The sequence below is a fragment of the Biomphalaria glabrata genome, chromosome 7 (genome assembly GCF_947242115.1).
Source record: "Biomphalaria glabrata chromosome 7, xgBioGlab47.1, whole genome shotgun sequence".
Lineage (NCBI taxonomy): Eukaryota > Metazoa > Mollusca > Gastropoda > Planorbidae > Biomphalaria > Biomphalaria glabrata.
The window spans coordinates 5,972,558-5,994,595 of NC_074717.1; the positions used below are offsets into that span (position 1 = coordinate 5,972,558).

At 34.3% G+C, this 22,038-nt stretch overlaps 2 protein-coding genes across 4 annotated transcripts in view; one reads left to right on the top strand and one right to left on the bottom strand.

Moving 5' to 3' along the window:
- Positions 1-33: 33 nt before the first annotated feature.
- Positions 34-10,500, top strand: LOC106076621 (unconventional prefoldin RPB5 interactor-like). Of its 2 annotated transcripts, none has more exons than XM_056035965.1 (10): positions 34-639; positions 1,817-1,898; positions 2,792-2,870; positions 4,001-4,136; positions 4,879-4,970; positions 5,366-5,429; positions 5,579-5,747; positions 7,221-7,470; positions 8,792-9,079; positions 10,231-10,500. In XM_056035965.1, the coding sequence occupies exons 2-10, from the start codon at positions 1,819-1,821 to the stop codon at positions 10,387-10,389; spliced, it is 1,317 nt and encodes a 438-aa protein (XP_055891940.1). In that variant the 5' UTR covers positions 34-639; positions 1,817-1,818; the 3' UTR covers positions 10,390-10,500. The 2 variants fall into 2 exon arrangements, with proteins under 2 accessions (XP_055891940.1, XP_055891941.1); XM_056035966.1 differs by having other exon boundaries at positions 37-149.
- Positions 10,501-11,808: 1,308 nt separating this feature from the next.
- LOC106077957 (lysophosphatidylcholine acyltransferase 2-like) overlaps positions 11,809-22,038 on the bottom strand; it is a 42,724-nt gene continuing 32,494 nt past the window's right edge. For both annotated transcript variants that reach the window (XM_056034956.1, XM_056034958.1), the window contains exons 12-13: positions 21,041-21,182; positions 11,809-20,669 (exon numbers count right to left, since the gene is read on the bottom strand). In XM_056034956.1, the coding sequence (XP_055890931.1) occupies positions 20,491-20,669; positions 21,041-21,182 (321 nt within the window). In that variant the 3' untranslated portion in view covers positions 11,809-20,490. The remainder of the gene's footprint in view (positions 20,670-21,040; positions 21,183-22,038) is intronic.

A 22,038-nucleotide genomic window follows, 5' to 3' on the forward strand; every position in this document is an offset into this window, starting at 1 on the left:
ATTTCGAATCATGTCTAGATCTAGATCTAGATCTACATCTTACATAGATTATATATCTAGATCTATATTGACTATATAACTTAAATAATTGAATATCTAGAATGTATTCTAATCTAACGAATCTCTAGATGTAGCTTTCTAGATTAAATGTACACCTTATTACTTTAATATATATATATAATTATAAAATACGTTATAATAAAACGAAATCAAATTAGATCTAATTCTTCATTTCATTAACAAGAATGAGCAGCTAATCATGGCTCACTCATACTAATGACTAACGAACTAAGTTACTAATGCCAATGGACTAGTCACTAATGGCTAATGACTGAAATTCTATTTCTAAGTCTTAAAGGAGAATTCGATGAGCTGTGCCTAATATAAGAATCTACTATATATATAATATAGATCTAGATGTAGTAATCTAGATAGATCACTGCCAACAGCTTGGCAGCCACTTGCCATCACTTGGCTTTTGTTTTGTAAACTACACTCTTGTTTAGTTGTTACTATCTAAATCTAAGTCACTACTATTAACTATAGTATAGACTATGACTATAGTGTCACTATAGATTAGGGACGCCTAGTCTACAGTACACTAGACTCTATAGTATAGGCTTAGCTTAGGAGTATAAGGTAACTAACTGTGACTGACTAACATGTGATATTATATTATTATATGTCTTAGGACTTAGATCTATATGATAATATTTATATCATTATTATTTTAAATTTATCAATATTAAAAAAAACAACAACTTATAAGACTTATATGGATGAGTCTTATAAATTATTATGAATATCGTAGACCATAGACTTATTCTCACCTATGTCAAGTTACTGTACAGAGTGTACTTTGTCGATTTAACTAATTTAAGTATTGTGTATATTTTTATATAATATTAAATTTTAATATTATATTTTTAAAAATATACACAGTAGGTATTATATACAAAGGTCTGCATGCGACCTACTGTTTGGATGACACGGGTTGGTTAAAAAATGTGATGTAACAGTGACAATCGTAAACTTATTGGAAATTGGTTAACATGCATGATTAGACGTAGTCTTCTTTTTTGAAGTAATGTCTGTATTTTATAAGATAAGATAAGTAGTCTACTAATCAATACTAGATCTAGAACTAGATCTATAATTTAGTATAAATAATATATATAATTAATATAGTATATTTATGATTATATATGCATGATACTGATACTCAGGTGTGACATGTCATTTTAATCATACTAGTCTCATTGGAATAGAGGAGAGTAGCTGGTAGCAGATGGCCCCTGAAAGAGACAGTCAGAGAGCTCCCACGAATTCCGTGGGAAACACATTTGAGGCTCAGAGGAAAGCCCTTGTAGAAAACAGGCACAGAAGATTTAAGATAGCTTTGAATGCATGGGATGTGAAAAATGACTAGTGACTTGTGCTTGAATTTTGATTTAAGTGAGGAGAATTCGTGCAACACGTCGACCTCACTCCCTCGTCCTAAAGGCCATCCTTTTCTGGAAGCAACATTTGGTCAAGACGTCCCAGGATGAGTTTGGTTGCAATGGATGACCAGAGTCTTTCTGTGTGTCTTGTGAAAAATATGCAGGTCGCAACTTGTTTGCGTAGCCATGTGAAACACTGCACTCAACTTTAATTTTTGGTATCAAAGACATTGTCATTGATCTATAAGATGTCATGATTGTAGGGTAGATCTAATCTAGATGTAGTTCTATGGATACCATCCATTATATGATTATACACATAATTGTTGTTTTATGAAGTAAAAAAATCAAATTATTAATAATTTTTTTGACAGCCATGGAGCCCAAAAAATTAACAAGATTACAAGAAGAACAACTAAAGGCTATAGATGACACTAAAACTAAGATCACACAATTGTAAGTTATTGCAAGATTCTATAATTTAGAGTAGATTGTTTATTAATTTTATAAAAATATGAATGAATAATAATGACTAATCTCTCTGGAATTGTATCAAAAGCCATCTTAAAAATATTAAAGATAATTCAATACCAACAAAATACTCATCAAATGAAATAAATAAATGTTGGTTTAATATAAAATGTTATTAAAGAAACTTTGCAAACCGAAAGAAAACATATTTAAAAACATTAAAAGAAACTAATGCACAAACATAAAAGAGTTCATAAAATTTACCATAAAAGACATCACTTGATCAGAGTGTAGTACTGAGGGACTGGAAAGAAGCTAACGTCACTCTGAGAAAAATCTGATAGGAAACTACAGACCAGTATCACAAACCAGTAAAACATGTAAAATACTGGAGGACATGATTTGTAGCAATATCATAAATAAAGATAAACAGAATGTTCTTACTCCAGCATGGCTTTAGGAACTATAGGTCATGTGAAACACAACTAATAGAACTAATTGATAATTTTTCATAAGAACTAGATAATAATGATCAAATAAATTATTATTTTTAGACTCTTCTTCTAAGTTCATTACAGTAACTAGCTTAAAAAATTAAAATATTTTTGAATTACTGGCTCATTACACCAAATTCAGGATTTCCAAATAGGGAGAGAACAAACTGTAATCATAAATGTCTCCTAATCAACACCAATAATAGTAAACTCAGGTGTACCTGAAGAAGCAGTCTTAGGCCCACTACTGTTTCTAATTTAACTAAATGGCCTACCAAATTACATTAGTTCAGGAACAAAAGACCCTGTTGGAAAAATAAAATTAGGATCTGTACATTACAAGGGATATGAACTAGAACTATTTTAATTGTGTCGTTCCCCCAGGGAGAAGTATAAAGAAGACTACACTGCGCTACGAAACAAACTCAAGACACTTCCTGATAAATTGTCTCATGAAATTATGGTAAGCTAGATTTAAATAGCAATGGAATATATGACATGCCCATAACATACGTACATACAAGCATGTGGACCACCTAACTCTATTGGGTACCTAGCTGTACTTGGTGGGAGGGAAAGGTGGTAGGTCACTGTGCTGGCCACATGACATCCTCATTAATCATGGGCCACAAAAACAGATGAGCTTTACATCATCTGTCCCCTGGATCGTAAGGTCTGAAATGGGTACTTTATTTTTGTGAACCTGAGTGGCAAGTCATGTTGTACTTATAGAATTAAATGAAAATTTAAAAATCTCAGTATCAGAGGTATACTGCTGAGTAAGATCATAAGAATGGTATTCATGTCCTAAATATAAATTATTTCTCTAGCCCACAAAATCTATACTTGTGACATCTTTTAAGTTGTGACATAATTGTATCTTCAATAGCTATTATATATATATATAGAGATTTTAGTGGATCTTTTATTCTCCCATAGACACAAAAAGTCTCAGAACTAAACAAGTCTCAGAATTTAACATGTTCCAGAACTAAGCAAGTCTCAAAACTTATAAAGCTTAGAACTAAACAAGTCTCAGAACTTACTAAAGCTCAGAAGAAATCCGAGAATAGAAACTCAGTATACTTAATTAATGGAACCAACAAGAAGAGCCACATAAGTTAGAATCACAATATTGAAATCATATAAACTAGTTTTGTTTAAGGTTAGATCTCAAATGGAAGGCGCAGTGGTCAGGTGGTAAAGTGCTTGGCTTCTGAACCGGAGGGTCCTGGGGTTCAAATCCTGGTGAAGACAGGAATCAGGATCTTTAGGGTGCCTGTGAGTCCACCCAGCTCTAATGGGTGCATGACATTAGTTGGGGAAAAGTAAAGGAGGTTGGTCATTGTGCCCTAATCCACAGAAACAGATGACCTTTACATCATCTGCCCTATAGACCACGTGGTCTGAAAGGGGGAACTTAGTTACAGCTAGGTCACAATGCCTAGTGTCTGCTCATTAATGTGACAGATATGAGATTTAAACTTCAACAAGTGATTTAGGAAATACAAATTATACACAAGTAGTAGATGTCTGGTTGGGATGCTAGAGACTACACAAAAATAACATGATGTTCTATCTTGCATTCTTCAGGTTCCATTTGGCAAATTGGCTTTTATGCCAGGTAAGATTGTGCACACCAATGAGATTCTGGTCCTCTTAGGAGATAATTGGTTTGTTGAAAGATCAGCCAGTCAAGCTGCGGAAATAGCCAACAGGAGAATCAAAGGTATCAGACAACTAACTTTTTAATTAGAGCTATCTGTTTGTGGAATCTAATTTGTATATATAAAATATATAATGAAACCTTGTTATATAAAATAACTCAGAGACCATGGGACCAATAAAGGAATCTTTTAGCTTTCTAAGTGTTGCACAGTTAAAAAGACCTTCAAATGTCCGCACAACGACTGTCTTTTAGTTACCACAAGAAATGCCAGGCACCTCCAATTTTCTTGTCTTAAAATTGTAAATAACAATAAGTTTCTTCTCTGGGATTCAAACGGAAGACCTATGGCCATTCATCTAAGGTCTACCAATCATCCACAAAATCGCATCATCATAAGAAATATGTGCTATGTTCAATTAAATTCTATTTCAGGGTCCAGTTTCGAGTATATTTTCACTGAATAATGTAATCTTCAGACAGTTTTTTCAAATAACTTTGTCTGTATCTAATGTGACAAAATATGCAAGATTTGCATATCCACATAATTACTTCTTTCCTAAATCTTTGGACCCAATAACATTTACCATATGATCATTATAAAAGCAGTCCCATAACATTTAATATAGTTTTCAGTAATGTAATTTGTCTAATGCATTGATTATCTTTACTCATTAAGCTGCTTTCTCCTTGATGTTACTAGATCTTTTAGTGACAATAGCAAATCATCTTCATATGCTTCTAAATTCAAAATAAGCACTTTTAAAACTTTTTGATTTAGCAAATTAAAAATGTGTACTTTCAGATCTTGACACAAAGCTTGTTGATTTAAATAAACAACGAAAACTCCTAGAGCCTCGTTTAAATTTTACATCAGAATTTAGAACAGCTCTTGAGGTAAACTTAGTATAGATGACTCATCTTGTCGTATGTTACAATTTAATGGCAGAGGATTTTTTAAATTCAATTTAGAACTTTATAATGTTTTGTAAATTTTATAATTATAGGCCTGGAGGCACAGTGGCTGAGTGGTAAAGCGCTTGACTTCCGAACTGGAAGTCCCGGGTGAAGACTGGGATTTTTACTCTCAGGATCTTTAGGGCGCCTCTGAGTCTACTTAGTGCTAATGGGTACCTTACATTAAATGGGGAAAAATAAAGGCTGGCCACATGACACCCTCTTTTTTTATCATCTGCCCCATAGGTCGCAAGTTCTGAAAGGGGACTTTACTTTTTTTTTTTACTATAATTATAGGTCTAAAGTATTTAACAATTATTTATCTTTTTCAACAGAACAGCAGTGAAGTGAAGGAAATAGTTGAAGAGTATGATGAAGAAAAAGAACGCCTGTGGGATGGTAATTATTATTTTAATTAGAGATCTTAGAGTAATGTAAGTTTCTGGAATTAGTTACCTCCCTCTTGTACTATATGATTTGTGTGTTCTTTTTTTATTAGATAAAAAAAAAAAATTTAATTTAAATGTTTCTACCCAAATTTTATTTAGAGCAACATCGTAGAAATGTAAGAAAGTACAAAGCCGAACTAAGACAAAGCTCCACCAATAAAACTATCAAAGAGAACAAAGCTGAAGGCAAGCCAGCGACAGATTCTGAGCTTTGGTCTCGTCTGGATGAATTAGAAATGTTGGAAAAAGAAAAAGGAGAATTAAATAGGCCAGTAAAGTTGTCATGTATTAAAGACTATACTGTAGTGGATGTGGCTAAATATGTAGGTCGCAGCTGGGGCTGTGTGAAAAACTGTACTCCTCATTAATCTTCAGGCTCGAAGATAAGCCTCGTATATATTTGAGATAAATATAATAGTTACAAGTTATTTTTTTCCCCAAAGTGTTTTAGTACTGCCATTTACACCAGTGCCCTACTAGTTCTTGTATATGTGTGAGATAAAGTAGCCTAATAGTTCTTAACTGTGTGCTCACTACAGTTTCCTAATAAATTCAAACCTAAATAACATGTACTATTTATTAGCAAATATTGAATATGGTCTAAAATTCTAGAAGAATTCCCTACACTTGTTATAAATGGTTTTGAGACATTGTCTGAATTGCTTTGCAGTTAGAAAGAAAGGAAAAAGTATTTATGAGTATTTATTTGAATCATACAATGATCTAAAAAATGTCTATTTAAAAGACTAACTAGGAAAGGCATACACTATTTTTCCTTGTTTCTATTTCAAATTGTATGTTTTGTTCATCATGGCTGCCTTGTCGTGCGGTTTGCGCGCTGGACTGTCGTTCAGACTTATTCCCAGGTTCAAACCCTGCCTGCTCCCATCCCCCGTCGTCCTGCGGGAGGTTTGGACTAGGAAGTAAATTATCTTCATCTCTGAAGGAACATCCGAAACGTGGCAAACATTCTACAAACTAACAGACTGAGATATAAAAGCCAGATAACTACATAACTCAAAATAACACTAATTTTCTTTATCATCAACAATTATCAGTCACAATTAATGAGAACATTGATCAGAAAATAGAATTAATTTGTATATGTTTTATAAAGTTACTTTTCACATAAAGGCCTAAAAAGCAAGGTTATTTCTCAGCATTGAATTATTTCTAATTTCCTGTTATCCCAATTTAACTACTCAATTGTATTCTTTGTAATTGTCCCAAGAGTTGAATGGCAGACTCCTGGAACTCTAGGCTCACAGAAGCTTCATTTGTTAGTCTGAAGAAACTGTCTGAGAAAGATCTAAGGAGATGTACATTTCATACATCCCTGTTATTGATGGTTTGTTTCCCATGATGCTTAGGTTAGAGGCATGGTTAAAGGACACTAGGGAAACTCCCTCATATTCTTTTTCTTTACCGCATCATCTGTATCGGTGTCTGGGTGTCTGCCATAATAACGGCCCTTTAAGAAACGGTGTGTGGATAGCGACAGGTTTTTTAGGCTTTCATCCATCTCTGCCAGTGCAACAGACTCTTTCCTTAGGCGCTCCAATGTGAGTTCTGTTTTGTTTCCCTATTGGCCAAGTTTTGTCTTGTAACGACTGTTTACACCCGAGCCCCACATTGAGACTGAGCAGTGTCCAGGCTGCTTCATTGAATAAAATAGTTAATTTTTAAAAATATTTTCTTTAAGAAAAGTAACAATAAACAGAGCTTTCTTTGACATATTCAGTGAGTTTGATGGAGATTCCAATGGATCTGCCGATGACATCTCAGAGTCTGATAAAGAAAAGATTTTAAAGAGACGAGTTAGTTGGGCGGATGTTGAAGAGAAAACATTACAGAGAAATTCCCCCGTTGACCCAGATATACACGAAGCCCCCACAGATGAAGATGACACTGATGATAGCGATGACGATGAAACAAATAGACCTGTGCAGCGGGTGATTAGATTTACTCACACACCCGCACCAACAAAGCTTGTAAGTATTTACCCATTTTATTCATCCCAACCCAGTGGCCCTAAAGCCTATGGAGGTCTCTGGCCTGCTTTAGAACATCTCTCCATTCGGATCTATCTTGTGCTTTACATCTCCATGCTCGGACTTTGAGATTTTATAGATCTGCCTCAGCGGCTACCTTTCAGCTCTCTGGATAGCTGCCTTTATTTTTGAGTGCCATTGCCTTTGTGGTTCCTTCCACTTTCTGCAAGGCAACACGTTTGATTGTGGTCCACCCCGGGTATTTTATTTCCCCGGTGCCCACCTTATCTGGAGGGCATTCCCCTATCCTCCACCTGGGGAGGTGTTCGATGAGAGATCAAAAACTCCACATGAGTATTTACCCAGTAAGTAGTATTTTTAAAATTGCTTTTGTATATTTTATGCTTATAGCATGCTCAGTGGTCTAGGGTCCAATCTCTTTTTGTGGGGTAAGGAGCTATATGGAAGAAGGTTTCAGTGCTACTTTTAAGCGCTTGAGTCGGGTTTCAAACTCAAGCACCCTTGATGGGTAGCCAAGCAGTTTTCACCTCTCAGCTTCACATTGTTCTTTCAATGTTTTTCTGCTCTTCTTGGGTTGTAAGTATTTTGTCTGCATGTGTGTGTGCAGGAGCTGGGAAGTGGAGAGATGAATTAGAAATTAAAAGATCTTCAGGTTACACTAAATCTGCTACCTGGTAATCTGGCATCTGCTTTGGACTGTTGCCATGATGGTTCTGAGTTCTGGCCCCGACTGCCATCATCCCCTGCTGTCCTATAGAAGTTTTGGGCTAGGATATAACAATCTTATGAAGAAATGCCAAAAACATAAAAATGCCCTTTAGTATTGTAACCATCCTTACTTGAATTCTCATCTCCTTGTATGCAGACACCTGGGGATATTTTCATATAAGTTTGGGTATTGTTTTGAATTTTGTGAATTTTATGTGAGTGAGTTTTTAAGATCAAAATCTTTCTGGTGAGATATTAGTACTATTAAATTTGATGTTAACTTAGAGGCAAATTATGATAAAAATTAAGGGTGTAGAAAAGGTTTATGCTGTAATGATTTATGGGACAGATAATGTTAGATATTATATCTCATTCTATTGCATTTAAAAACAAAATCTTGATTACTTGATATACACAATGAAATCCAACTTGTTAACTCAAGATGTATTCTCTGGACTAATTAATACAATACTCTGATGAATGGTAAACTAAGGTTAGGAAGTAATTGAAGAGACTTATCATTAACCTTTTTTTCCCCCTAAGATTGTCACTTTTTTTGTTTTCTTTAGCTATTTAAATGTATACTCTTCAGTCACACCAAGTCAGTGATAGCGGCGATGGAAGGATACAGAGCCCAGCAGACCTTTATAAACTTTACAGTCCAAAGTCCATTCTAAAAAAGACGTCAGGCTCTGGTGATGTTTCTGTTGCATGTGTGAAAGAGACTGACTCAACATTCTGTGATAACAGCGGAGCATTGGAGCCATTCCATCTTTCAGAAGAAGTAGAGCCACCTAAGGTTATAACAGAATCACTCCATGATGCAGATGTGCCTCTGGCATTTTCTAAAGACATTCTTCCACCTTCAAGTTCACAAAAGGTAGGTGACAGTACTTACAGGCAAGAAAATATCTGTTAGGTTGTGTTTGTGATATAAATATATCTATTGTTATAACTCTGCTCCTGTACCAATGTCTATGGTGCGTAAAGGGCACTGTTCAACGCGAGTGTTAGAAGACATGTTGATACTAGAAAGAAGTACTGTTGAGATCTGGCTGAAGTGTTCAACCGGAAGTAGTAGTTTGAGCTGACTGGAACTAAGAACCATCCTTTGTGCTACCTGAGAACTGGATTAACGACCTGGAACGACACTGGGAAGTGTGTCAGTGGTCTGTATTAAGGTTTGGGTTGGAAAGGACTGGTGAAACTAAAAACAAGACTCCTTGTGTATTGATGGCTGAAGTCACTGTCTGTGTGTTTTTTAAACACATCATCTATTATTCATTTCCTTTAATTGCTTGACTTGGATTTTTTAAATTTAATCTAATGGATTTTCTTTCAGGGTACTAGTTAGTGACCATTCTATTAATTCATGATTTAGCAATGAACTCGTACCAATTATGATTTTTGTATTGTCACAATAGTCTTAAGTATTGTCATTGTAACTTGCAAATTTACTTTCTAACTGCAATTTATATAATTCTGAATCAAATTAACTATATGCAAAGACAATTTATAAATAAACTGCTTTGAACTTTTATATGAAAGTAACTTTTACTGGAAACACCAAACTTGGTTGAGACTGTAATTTACATATACAATGGACCTCATTCACCAATCGTAAACAAACAACATTTAGCACGTGGTGCTCTATATCTTCTATATAATTTACGATCTCATGTTTAATTCATGATGGTTGTCACGTGACAGTTTTTTTCGTTGTTTTATCAATAAGATCACTTGACTAAATGTTTGTTTACGATTGGCGAATGAGGTCCATTAAAGCATGTTAATGAACCTAAGTAGCTTACATCACATTTATTAAAGAAAGTAAAGATGGTTGATGGGTGTTGCTACTTTCTGACACCATTGTAAGTCATCAATCACCAAGAAGACTGCATGTATCCTATTTCAAACTTCTACAGACTATTTGATCTTATATGAAAACCAACTTAGTGTAACATGATTAGTTACGATCATGAATGGATGATTATGTTCTAAAATCGTTGTAAAAAATCTTTGTGTCTACAGGCTTTCACTGGTTTGGTTTTAGAAAAATCTACAACCGGACCGTTGAAAAGTATAGAAACTGAGAAACATATAGTGTCAGAAGTCAAAACTTCTGCTCAAGATCCTCCAAAGAGAATTTCTAAATTTAAAGCAGGCAGAATGTCTCAGCAGTCACATTAAGTTTGAAGCTAATTGTTGATACAAAAAATGAACATTTTAACTTGTAAATGGTACATGTTGATGTATGTATGTTAATGTATAAATAAAAACATTATTTTAAATACTGATAAACATTGTGTTATCATTTATTTGTAAGTTTCCACAGAGAATAAATAATCTTAGTTCTATGCTAGGCTCATTTTTGGGCAGCGATTAGTTTTTTGAATTGCTTTTGTTTAGTAAATATTTCATGAAATAAGGACCCATGGATTCATCCAGCCAAAATATGTTTCATTGGGACCAATGGTTCTCAAACTGTAGAGGGTCCACAGAAAAATGAAATGTTAATTAAATTAAAATAACTACTTGAATAATTAACTCGCCCCACACTATGTCTCTTGTGTATTATTCTATGACAACCTAAACCAGATATTGGAAGACATTCTTCACTTGGATTTCCCGGCTGGTTGTTAAAACTCTTTTGGGCGTGGACAAAGTCAGATCTCAATCACAGATGAATCCATTCTGATACAGGAGCAGCTTATTAAAATACCCACCAATGAGAAACATAAACCAATTCTGGAACAGGAAGACCACAAATTCAAATTCCAATTGCATTATTAAAAGATTCTAATTTCCTGTCTTCCTTTTTGGTGGAACGAGGATTTAGTGCCGATACGAACCTCATCACAAATAAAATAAACCTACTAGAAATTTGTGCTGTTTGAGATTTGCAGTTGCTACTTACAAGCATTGTGGGGGACATACATACACTCACAAAATCTCATTAACCCCCCATTCATTAAGCAATAGTTCAACACTCCTTCAACCATTTTTTTTTACATTTGTAATTTGTATACTATGCATTTATGTAGCTTTTTTACTTAAGGATCTGTGGTCAAGTTTTTACTGCATAAAGGGGTCCTTGGGTCAAAAAATTGTGAGAACCACTGATTTGGACCACCTCTAATGACAGCACTTAGAACATAATGTGCAGCTGTTCTTCATTCCCAGAGCATTTACAGAGACTCTACAGGTGTAAAAGGAAAAGAGTATTACTGGTCCTATTGGTAAGGGGTTTGCCTGGTGGAACATACAAAACTTGAAGTTTATAAATAATTCAAAAATGATAAGTAGTTGTTTATTTACACTGCATCATAGCATCCCTAATATAGCTTTGATAGTTTGTTTTCACTGCATGATAGTATCACTAATACAGATGTAAGTGAAAACAAAGTGCCTTCAAGTGGGTCTTAATGTACAGAAATTATACACTGAGGAGCTGCTGTGACTTCGGTGCAAAACATGATAAGGTATAACCCCCAAAGTTTACATGATTGAAAATTACAGCTCTGCAGTGTCCTTGATCAGTAGGATCACTCTCATGGGGTTGTTTGGCAAATTACAAAATAAGATAATTGGACATATTAAACAAAAAACTTATTTTCTCAAAAATTTTATTTTCAAAAGAAGAATTCCTTTGTTTCAGACTGTGAAAAGGCAAAGTACACACATGTTAATAAGCTCTATAGCAGTAATTTGAAACAAAAAAATGCCAGTGCCTAACACTGAACTAAATTCATCAGTTGCTAGCTTCAATGCAGCTACATACAGGCATACATTCACTGGACTGCTACATGTCTTGATAAATCACTCATCAAAACATGACCATTTCCTGATTAGTTGACACAATATCTACTTGCCAAGGGGCAAAAATAACAGAAATAATTACAGAACACTTATAAACTTAAGATAGCCAAAATAGCTCAAAATAAAATAGAATTTAAAAAAACATAACACAAAAAACAAAAATTGGACTAAATTGTACAAGTTTGAAAACAAAAGTTTTAATAAAATTTCTTTTGTACTATAAAAACAGAATCAGATTAAAAAAAAAAAGAAAATCTTTCAGTTAAAGATAAAAATTAAGTACTGGATCCAAGCCCAAACAGTACTAACACAACTCAAAAGACTATGCTCACATTTAATATGCTATTGCAAATTAATATAATCTGACAAAAGGTGATATAAAGGTTGGAAAAAATTAAAGGAGTTTTTGTAAGTAGCTAATGTTAAAGTGTTACAAACACACAGTATGAAGAACTGTTGATAAATGTTCATAAAAACATTATTATATTTATATATAATTTTGTAAAAAATGTGTATTTTAATAAATACTCTTTAAAATGTGTATATTATTTATAGATATTTATGGGCCCAATTATGCAGTATTGTTGTAGTATTTATTAGACATCAGTAAATGATGACACTTTTTGTTGGAGGTCTAGGTTTTAAAAGTTTTATCAAAGCTCTGGCTGAAAAAAAAAACAACCTATGCCTTGTCAACTCTTTCTTTCTTAAAGTTATCATTAAGTTGTGGCATTTCTTTACACTTTCGATAATAATTTCTAATATAAAAATAAAACGTATGCAGACACGGTGAGAAGGTAAATTATAAGTAGCAGCTTGTGATCTCTTGATACCACTAATAATCACTAGAATGGTCAAAATCAAGATGAATGTGAAATGTTTACTGTATAACAAAGACATAAAGATTACAGCTTAGAATAAATATAAACCTACAAACTAGAAATGATTTTCTTTCAAAACAACACACACATAAATGGTTTAGAAATAATGGGATTATTTCACGTGGAGTTTTTATGAAGCACATGAGACGATAAAGTAATTGACCTGCAACACATAAAATAAAGCCTACCTGACATGATCTAGACAAAGGTGTACTCAATAAAAACCATTTTCAAAACAAATCTTTGATAAGTTGCCACTGTTGAGGATCTATGGAAGACCCATCCCACCATGTCCAAATAGTCTATGAATATAAATAGGCAACGAATGAGTGTTATCTACTCATGCAATAGGCATTGAAGGGCTAACTGGCAACTTTTGCTGCTTCAAATGTACAGCATCCAAATAAGCCAATCAGACAATTAGTATGAGGGATCAAAGAATATTGTAATTGCATTCAAAGCAACACTGTTATGACTAGAGTTATCCACCTTTTTTTCAGTGCTATGAAACATTTATAACACCAATTGGCATGCAACAAATCTACCAATCCACATTCCCACAATGAAAAAACAAAATTAAATTGCACAAATAACAAGATGCTTAATATAGACGCAGGTATGTACATCAATACCAACCACATAGGATATGAATCTGTGACCCACATGTTGAAAAACAACAAACAAAAGCTTGGAAATGACTGTGCAGAGCTTCAGCTCAAGTCAATCCTCCCTGATAGGCATTTCGCTGATAGACATGCCCATCATTTGCGCAATGAATTCTGCTTTAAACTAATGAAATGCCACCAAGAAGAACTGACTATGAGCGTCATAAATTGCTCAGATACACAGAGTGAGTGTTGCAAGTAAAAGTTAGACCCAAATAGTGGATAGCCTCCACATTGCTTGCCAGGATAAATACATTAAGGAAAAATGTTTAAAAAAAAAAAGGTACATGAATCTTGATTGTGTGTAAATAGATATAAAAACAATGTTGAACAAATAATCCAATAATTTAGTCAAACATTGGCTCACTAGGTGATCAAGCCACTGTTTGAGGGAAAATAAAATGCACATCGTCAGAAGCCTTGGGAGAGGTGCAAAGACTTGGGAACAGAAAACATTCAATGTTAGCTGCCTAGAGGTGGTGGAGCATGTGTACCATAGAAGCAAGCTGTTACACTTTCTGTACAAATGTATCACCTAGTGATATCCAGTTTGCTTTTACTGTTTATAATGCATTACATTTTAAAGCTTTACCACAGTTAACAATTAAATGTCTCTTAATTAGAACGAAAGATTATACATAAAAGATATCAACCAGATAGACCACTTAGTGTATGCAAATAAACCTAAGTAAATGTATTTTAAATAAAAGCTTAATACAGTTCCACAGTTAACTTGTAAAAAAGGATTGTATCATTACATTCAACTATACAATCATTCAAAAATATTAAAACATCATCAAAGTACAGCTTTAATAGCTGAAATCAATACTTGATTAATTCAGCTTCAAGGGACAGAACAATCTATGAACAATTTCCTTTAGAACTATGGGCTCTCAGCAGAAGTTCAGGTTTTAGTGAGATCATCATTGGTCCATAGACTGCTGACACTTTGGTCTGGTGTATACAAAGCAGAAACAGCAAGGAACACCATTGGGAAGGTCCAGAAATCTCTTTAAACACAAAGATGGATCTAATCTATCTACCAATCTATCTATCTATCTACCAGGACCACACAAAAGAAAAAAAAATTAAAAGCCAAAACTGGCCTGTTCTGTTATGGAGAGTTCAATTGAAAAGGCTGGGCTGTAATAGATGAAAATTAGTTCAAGCCACAATTATAGCAAGACAATTGTAGCTCTGCACATTACTGTCCTATTGAATCAAGTTACCATAATTATTTAGTCTTGGCATGGAGGCAGAAAAAAAAAAAAAAGCTTTTAGATGGCACGGTAAATATTCATACAGGAAGGCACATCAACAAATACAGTCTCTGTAAACATACTCTTCACATCAAGAAGAGTAAAAGTTCATCTGACAATTAACACAGAGCAATGAAATCAAAGATTTTAAAATATATAGTATTTAGAGAGAGCGAGATAATGCTTACAATATTATTTTTTTCAAACATATATTTTGGCCACTTAAGATAAATACAAGTTATTTGTGTAAAAGTTAAGGCTTTAGGATTACTCTTCATAGAATGTAAACACTTTTTAAAAATTTACCTTTTTTGTATTGTATAAAGAAATACCCCTCAAACCTTTGTTTAACTCACTAGAATGCTGGGTCAGCCCATGTCAAGAAACACACACACACAATAAAATATGCAACACAAACATATCGAACGTTTTCTTTTAAACCTTTGTTCAGTTCACTGGAAGAGGGTGCCTGAGAAATTTTTATCAAAGCTAAACGCTGAAGGGAAAAACATATTTAGACAAGGGAACTTATTTCAGGAAGCCTAGCTATTTTCTTATCTGATAAATGTTATACCTCTTTTGAATTCCCTGATAATCTATGTTTCTTTAAAATAAATCTATTAGAGAAAGATTTTTTTTAAAGCAAATGCAAGTATCAAACAAATATTGGATTTCTATAACTCTTCAATACAGTTGAGCATCAGTACATAGAAAAATTCATTCCACTGACATATATTTATAGATAATTTGGAATGTGTCTGGTTGATATTTTTGTTATTTAAACCTAAACTTTCTGTATTTGTCATTATTATGAATAAAATTGAGAGATTAAAAAAAAAAAACAACTTGTTTATATGAATATACAATATCGATTTTGTAAAAATTTTTGCTATTCCATAATTTGTATCTGAATGTCCCCAGAACAGTCAACGTTATGAACTCTAATGAATGATTTAGTTTGAACATACCAAGCAATGAATCGATAAATACGAACATAATGACTGGATTGCAAAGCTGGTTAGTGCAACAAAGTTACGCAGGTAGATGTCAGGTTGTAGGACTCAACACTGGAGGTTTCATTGCCACCTTAACATCTTGATACAATAAATTAAGCATTCAGGAGGCGATGGCGGTTTGAAAAAAAAAAGGAGGGGGGAGTGGCTATGGTTAAAATGCCAATAATATATACCCAACACGACTATAATACAGTGCTAATGATTCAAACAGTGTTAGCCTATATAAAAAAAGAGCAACATGCAGCCATATTAAGACTTACAGTGAGCCACTGTACAGCAACAGCAGATGAATGTATCACAAACAGAAAGAAACAGCTGTACAGCTAACAGAGAATATCAAAACAGTTATTTGGTAGACATTAACTAGACCAGGCTTGTTTTATAAGAAAAAGAACATGTATGTTCCATGAATAGACTAACATGTATGCTCCATGAATAGACTGTATGTGGTCCATCAAGGAAAACTGGTCAATCCTATGTAAGTTAACTCTTTCTCTCCGTAATTATTTACTACATTCTGGTGGAATCAACGTTGGTATCGTCAGTTAGGAGAGAAAGAGTTAAGAAGAGCTTGGTCAGACAAGATACTGAACATATGATGGGGAGCCTAACAGAGGAAAGCTGTCTTAAACCTTTTCTGCTGGACAAGTATGTTACAAGAATGATGGTACAGAAAGCTAGAAAATGTTACAGAAAAATATAGACAATTTTAAAGCCACAAGTCTATGCAATACAAGTATATACCAAGTATATAAATATATTAAAAGCCAGAGTTGAAAGCATTAAGAAGCATTTTATTTGGTTGTGCTAAGCTATAAATCTGGTCAGTCACCATCCACTTTCCACTAGAAAAAAAGTTACAAACAATAGAAAACTAAAACCCTCTAACAAAACATCCTTGTCTTGGAAATTAGTCCTAATTATTGTCCCATTGGAAACTTTACATCAAGTAGTTAAACAGCCAATGAATCATGACAGCAACCAGAATGATTTTTTTCCCTTCCAAGCCACACCTATTAAAACCAGAACAACCCAGAGGTGCTTCAAGGCTACGGATGTCAAGGGCTTCATCATAATATTAAATGCCTTGTATCTTATATTCCGTGCTATCCTACATTTTGTTTTAGTTTTGTTTCTGGCAACTAAGTCTTTACTTTGTCCCCTACAGCACATCCTGACAACAATTCACACTAACTATATACTCTATATCTGATCAACAAACAAACAAAATATTGCAATTCTTATTGTAACATATGAAAGTAATTTTTAAAAAAGAAAGGGAGGGGGGGGGGCAAGACAAAGGAAACTCAATCACCAATGAGATGGAGGCGATGTTATACTCTTATCTCTTTTCACAATATAATTTTACAGTTGTATTGTGAATATCTTCCTATCAATGTAATTTGAACTCAGTTACTGCTACTTGGAAAGTCATTTTGAACAGAAACACTAGAACTGTCTACCAATTTCTTTTCTCAGATGCCTCAGTTATTTGCTGAAGTAATTATGACACGTGAATACCAAACAAGAGTTTTAGTTGGCTGTATGGCTGTGAACAAATGTTGATCACTTCTACAAATCTCATTATCCTATGCAGATGTTAACTTTGAAGTAGTCAGCAGAAATTAAGAAACACAAATAACAAATGTAAACAAAAAAACTGGAAGAGTAACACACAAGAACACCATCACCAGCATTGGTTTAGGTTGACATATTATGTATAAGTGTCATCACAAGTTTGAATTTTGGTGCACCGGGGGATGGGTGAGCCGTGCCAGACATCCATTCAATGTTAGCTTAAAATTATTTCGCTACAACTGAACAAAATGGCTATAAACAAGGCAGCACATCTTGCTAAAAAAGGCAGCACATCTTGCTAAGATTTGATTTTGATTTTAGGCACATCGGCACAATTTAGGCCATGTCGTGCCTGCAGTCCCTCACATCTTGCTAAACAAGGAAGCATATCTTGCTAAACAAGGCAGCATATTTTGCAAAAAAGGAAGCACATCTTGCTAAACAAGGCAGCACATCTTGCTAAACAAGGAAGCTCAATTCCGATGGTGAATAGAGAATTGAAGAGCTAGAGCCATTTCCAATTCATGGATTATTTCTCTTAGAGTACTTTCCCCGTATTTAAAGTTATTTCATTCTATACTTCATAATATTGTGGGCACTGATTAAAACACAAAGCAAGGTTATGAATCAAACAAGGTTGAAAACCTCAGGTCTTAAAAAATCTACCTCAACACAGACATGACAATGAAAATGTCATCATGCAAAACAAGACTTTCATAATGACCCCAGGGAAACCAAATACACATGCGATATAGAAGTACGGAATTCAATAATTATGCTAGTGATTATGTATTGATGATAAATTCTGGCTGGATGCTAGCATCAGTATATCACAATGTACTTGCTGACACATAAGCATATTCACTATGCTACTGTTTACCAACAAACACTTAACATCAGCACTGAAAACTTAAAAGTTGACAAGACTTCATATCGGCATAAAATGAAATGAATAAACCTGAAGGAAGATTTGAGAACGCTGATGAAGAAAGTTTAGGCTAATTAACTCTGACACACAAAGTGCTGGATTTCAGGTAACTAGGTTAAAATACTCAAAACAATAAGGGTTAAAGCAAACACAGCAGTACTTCGGCTGATTCGTTTGTCTTAGAGTAGGTAATCGTTTGCACTAAAAACAATGGTGAGATTTAATACAAATCAATACAACTTTTAACACAAAATTTTTTTTAAATGCTGACAAAGGTACATGGTAAAAAGTGACAACAGAATTCAACAAAAATTAAGCCAGGGGTGGGAGAGCGCCTGGAGAAAGCATGATGAAACAGAGCATGAAATGAAACACTTAAATATTGCCTAGGATGAAAAAGTGTAAATAATCATTTTCTGTTAAAATTTGATAGCATAAAAAAATCAATTTCAATTACCGCAGTGACATAGAAAAAATTATCAACATGCATTATTAAAAAAGAAGCTAAATAAATTTTAAAAATAAATATATTTACATAATACATAAATACAAGGTTTTCAGCTACAGATATCTTTTCTTTCCTTTAGTATATTTTTGTTACTGGGTTACAAGTGATACATGATAAAGTAGTACAATGAAATCTGTGTTAATGATATTTTTAAAAAATTACAGTCAACTTGTAGAACTAATTAAAAATTTAAAAAAAACAAAAACTACATAGACTTTTATTTAATACAAATTTGAAATTAAAAACAATCTCATAATTTGCCAACAAAATCAAACTGTAATGAACACAAGAAAAAAAAAGTCAATACAATGATAGAACAAAGTCAATATCATCGGAAGGTTTAAGTCTACGTTAGTCCAACAAATATAGTTTATAACAAACTGAACTGAAAATCATATCAATGAAAAAATTACATAAAACAAACAGTTAGCTTAACTACTTTCATATATTTGTTCTATGTCCTTACAGGGTGGTGTCAACAAATACATCACTTAATGTATAAATAAATAACATTATTCTAAAGACTTATAGAATTGTATGGTACAAGCTCTCAATAACAAAAACAGTTTGTGAAAATGCATCACCAAAAAACAAGAGTGTGTATATAACAGTGAACCAACAAATCAGCATAATATGCGATGAATAACCAAAATAAACACATCAAATTTAAAAAAAAAAAAAAAACTGGTTTAAATTGGATGTACCTGATTGAAGCCGCGCTAAAATAAAATTTAAAAAACAAAAATTGAGGGAATAGTTCGTGAACAATCACAAAATATGGGAGGTGATTCTATGAATGTTAGGGCGTGAGCAACATGAGCGATTTGAATTGTAAAACTTGTGATTTTGTCTACTTTGTGTCTCGAGTGGGTTCAAGGTGAACAGATGGAATAAAATTACATTCTGCTAGTGCAAAGTTTAAAATAGGGACGAACTGGATAATTTGTGTGAGAGACTGTGATGGGGAAGAACTGAATAATTTGTGTGAGAGACTCATTGTGATGGGGAAGAACTGGATAATTTGTGTGAGAGACTCATTGTGATGGGGAAGAACTGGATAATTTGTGTGCGAGACTCATTGTGTTGGGGAAGAACTGGATAATTTGTGTGAGAGACTCATTGTGAGACAGAAGCGTTTATTGGAGATAATTTGTATTGTACTAATATAATGCTTTGGTTTGAAAAGCTAACAGTAAAACTTGACACCCTTAGCACAGACTACATTTATATCATAGAAAGGTCATATCTTACTCTTCACAAGGGTCAAGATTGAAATGTGAGATGTATCAAGTGTGTGGATGTTTGATCAATCACACCAATTGATATTTGACAAGTCACATGTTTTGATGTTTCACAAAGTCAAGTGTTCATCTATGACTCATGAAACAGATGAAAAGACTACATTTAAAGATCACAAGACTTTTTTTTTTCATTGTATTTGAATATTCCAGGGAACAAAATTAGGGCACGACTGAACTTTTGTTTTTGTTGCAACAACTACCCCATTAGTGAACTGATTAGCTGAGAAAACAAACAAAACCTAAAATGACATGAACTACACTAACATGAAAAATACTTAAGCCCTAAATTGTAACAAACTATTAGACAAACAAAACTGATTGAGCTAGGTATGTTGATCATTGTAATTTTTTGTCTGACTCATCCACCTGTCCATGCCATTGTTTAAAGTCAGTTTGACCTTTGCTAAAGAGCTCCTTCTCTTTGCCAGTGAAACAATTCTGTTCTTTCAACTCTTGATATGTCATGAACACTCTGGCGTATTCTGGTTTCTTCTTTGCATAGTTTTTAAATTCATCTGAGGCAGAGAAAAATGAAACATTAAAAAAAAGGCCTTACTCTAGAAAAATTAAAAATTCATAACAGTGATAACAGAGTACTACTTATTATATGAGGTGAGTGGTTACATATTCAACTGCTCATTTAAATGACTCAGGTTCAAGCCCTGGTGAAGACACTTTAATTTTTATTCAGGATAACAGAACTGGACTAGATAATCACAGTGACCCAGATCTACATGGGTATTTGAGAAAGAAGGCAACTGGTCTTTGAGTTGCTACTTATTAATATTAGGTTAAGATAAGAAAACACACATATCAATGTAATAATTTCTTTGACAAACATCTCATTACTATCAGTTAGTTACATAAGGTGTCAAAAGGATCCTACCTAAAGTTATTTTACCACTGTGGCTTGTGTTCAATTCCTTGAAAATGTTATCAATGTCTTCATCAGATATCAGGAAAGCTCCCTTTAGTATATGAGTCAAGTCGCTCTCTGTGATGTAGCCCTTGTTGTCATCGTCAAACAGCTGGTTTAAAGAACATTATAACACAACTATTAGAGAACCAAGACAGTAGAGAGACAATTGTTGACATATAGTCTGCATGTGAGTAATGGTGAGATGGATCAGAGGTAAAAAGTCTACTTAAGGTTGGGACTTAAGGGAGGAAAAACACACACACACACAAAAACACAAATAAACTAGTGGGATGTCTCCGTTAATTGAACTGTTACGAATCTCACTATCCAGGCTCTCTGCAAACTGCACCATACACCACCAACTTAAAGAACTTGACAACTCAGGGCTCCAAATTAACGTAAAGGTTTAATGTCCATAAATAACAGCCAATACTGTACAATTGGCAGCACGTAGAACAGTACAAATAGCTCTGCGATAACAAATATCTCTCCGATAACACCGTTCCGCCGTATCAAGTCTTGCACTGGCCTCCCCGTCTCGTTCCGGGCTTGCACTGGGTTCAACAGTTCGGGACTGACTTCACACACTTGGGCTCGTTGTGTCGGACTCGATCACAGACCAAGATCAAGACGCCGTTCGTCTCAACTGTACTGACAGTACTCCGCACTGAACCGTCGTAATGCTCCGTACAGAACCACACCGTTGAACTGTGCTGTAGTCGACCGTGTTCTGAACTCCTGTCGTGAACCCGCTTTCTGAACCGTCTTGACTGCGACACCTCCGCTCTTTATATAGGGTCCCTACTGGCCTTCTCGAACCGGACAGAACGCCGCTGGACGTTTCTAGGTGGTCAGGTGACTACAACTCTCGTGACGCTGCGATCCTTCCCGAACCGTCCTGTTGACACGACTCGGCTGACAGTCGTGGCTCGTCACGGTTGACCGCTCGTCTAGCGCTGGCCTGG

Coding starts and splice junctions, on each gene's coding strand:
- LOC106076621 (XM_056035965.1), top strand. CDS start 1,819: ATGGAGCCCAAAAAATTAACAAGATTACAAGAAGAACAACTAAAGGCT. Junction 1,899..2,791: donor AAAACTAAGATCACACAATT/GTAAGTTATTGC, acceptor TCGTTCCCCCAG/GGAGAAGTATAAAGAAGACT. Junction 4,971..5,365: donor AATTTAGAACAGCTCTTGAG/GTAAACTTAGTA, acceptor CTTTTTCAACAG/AACAGCAGTGAAGTGAAGGA.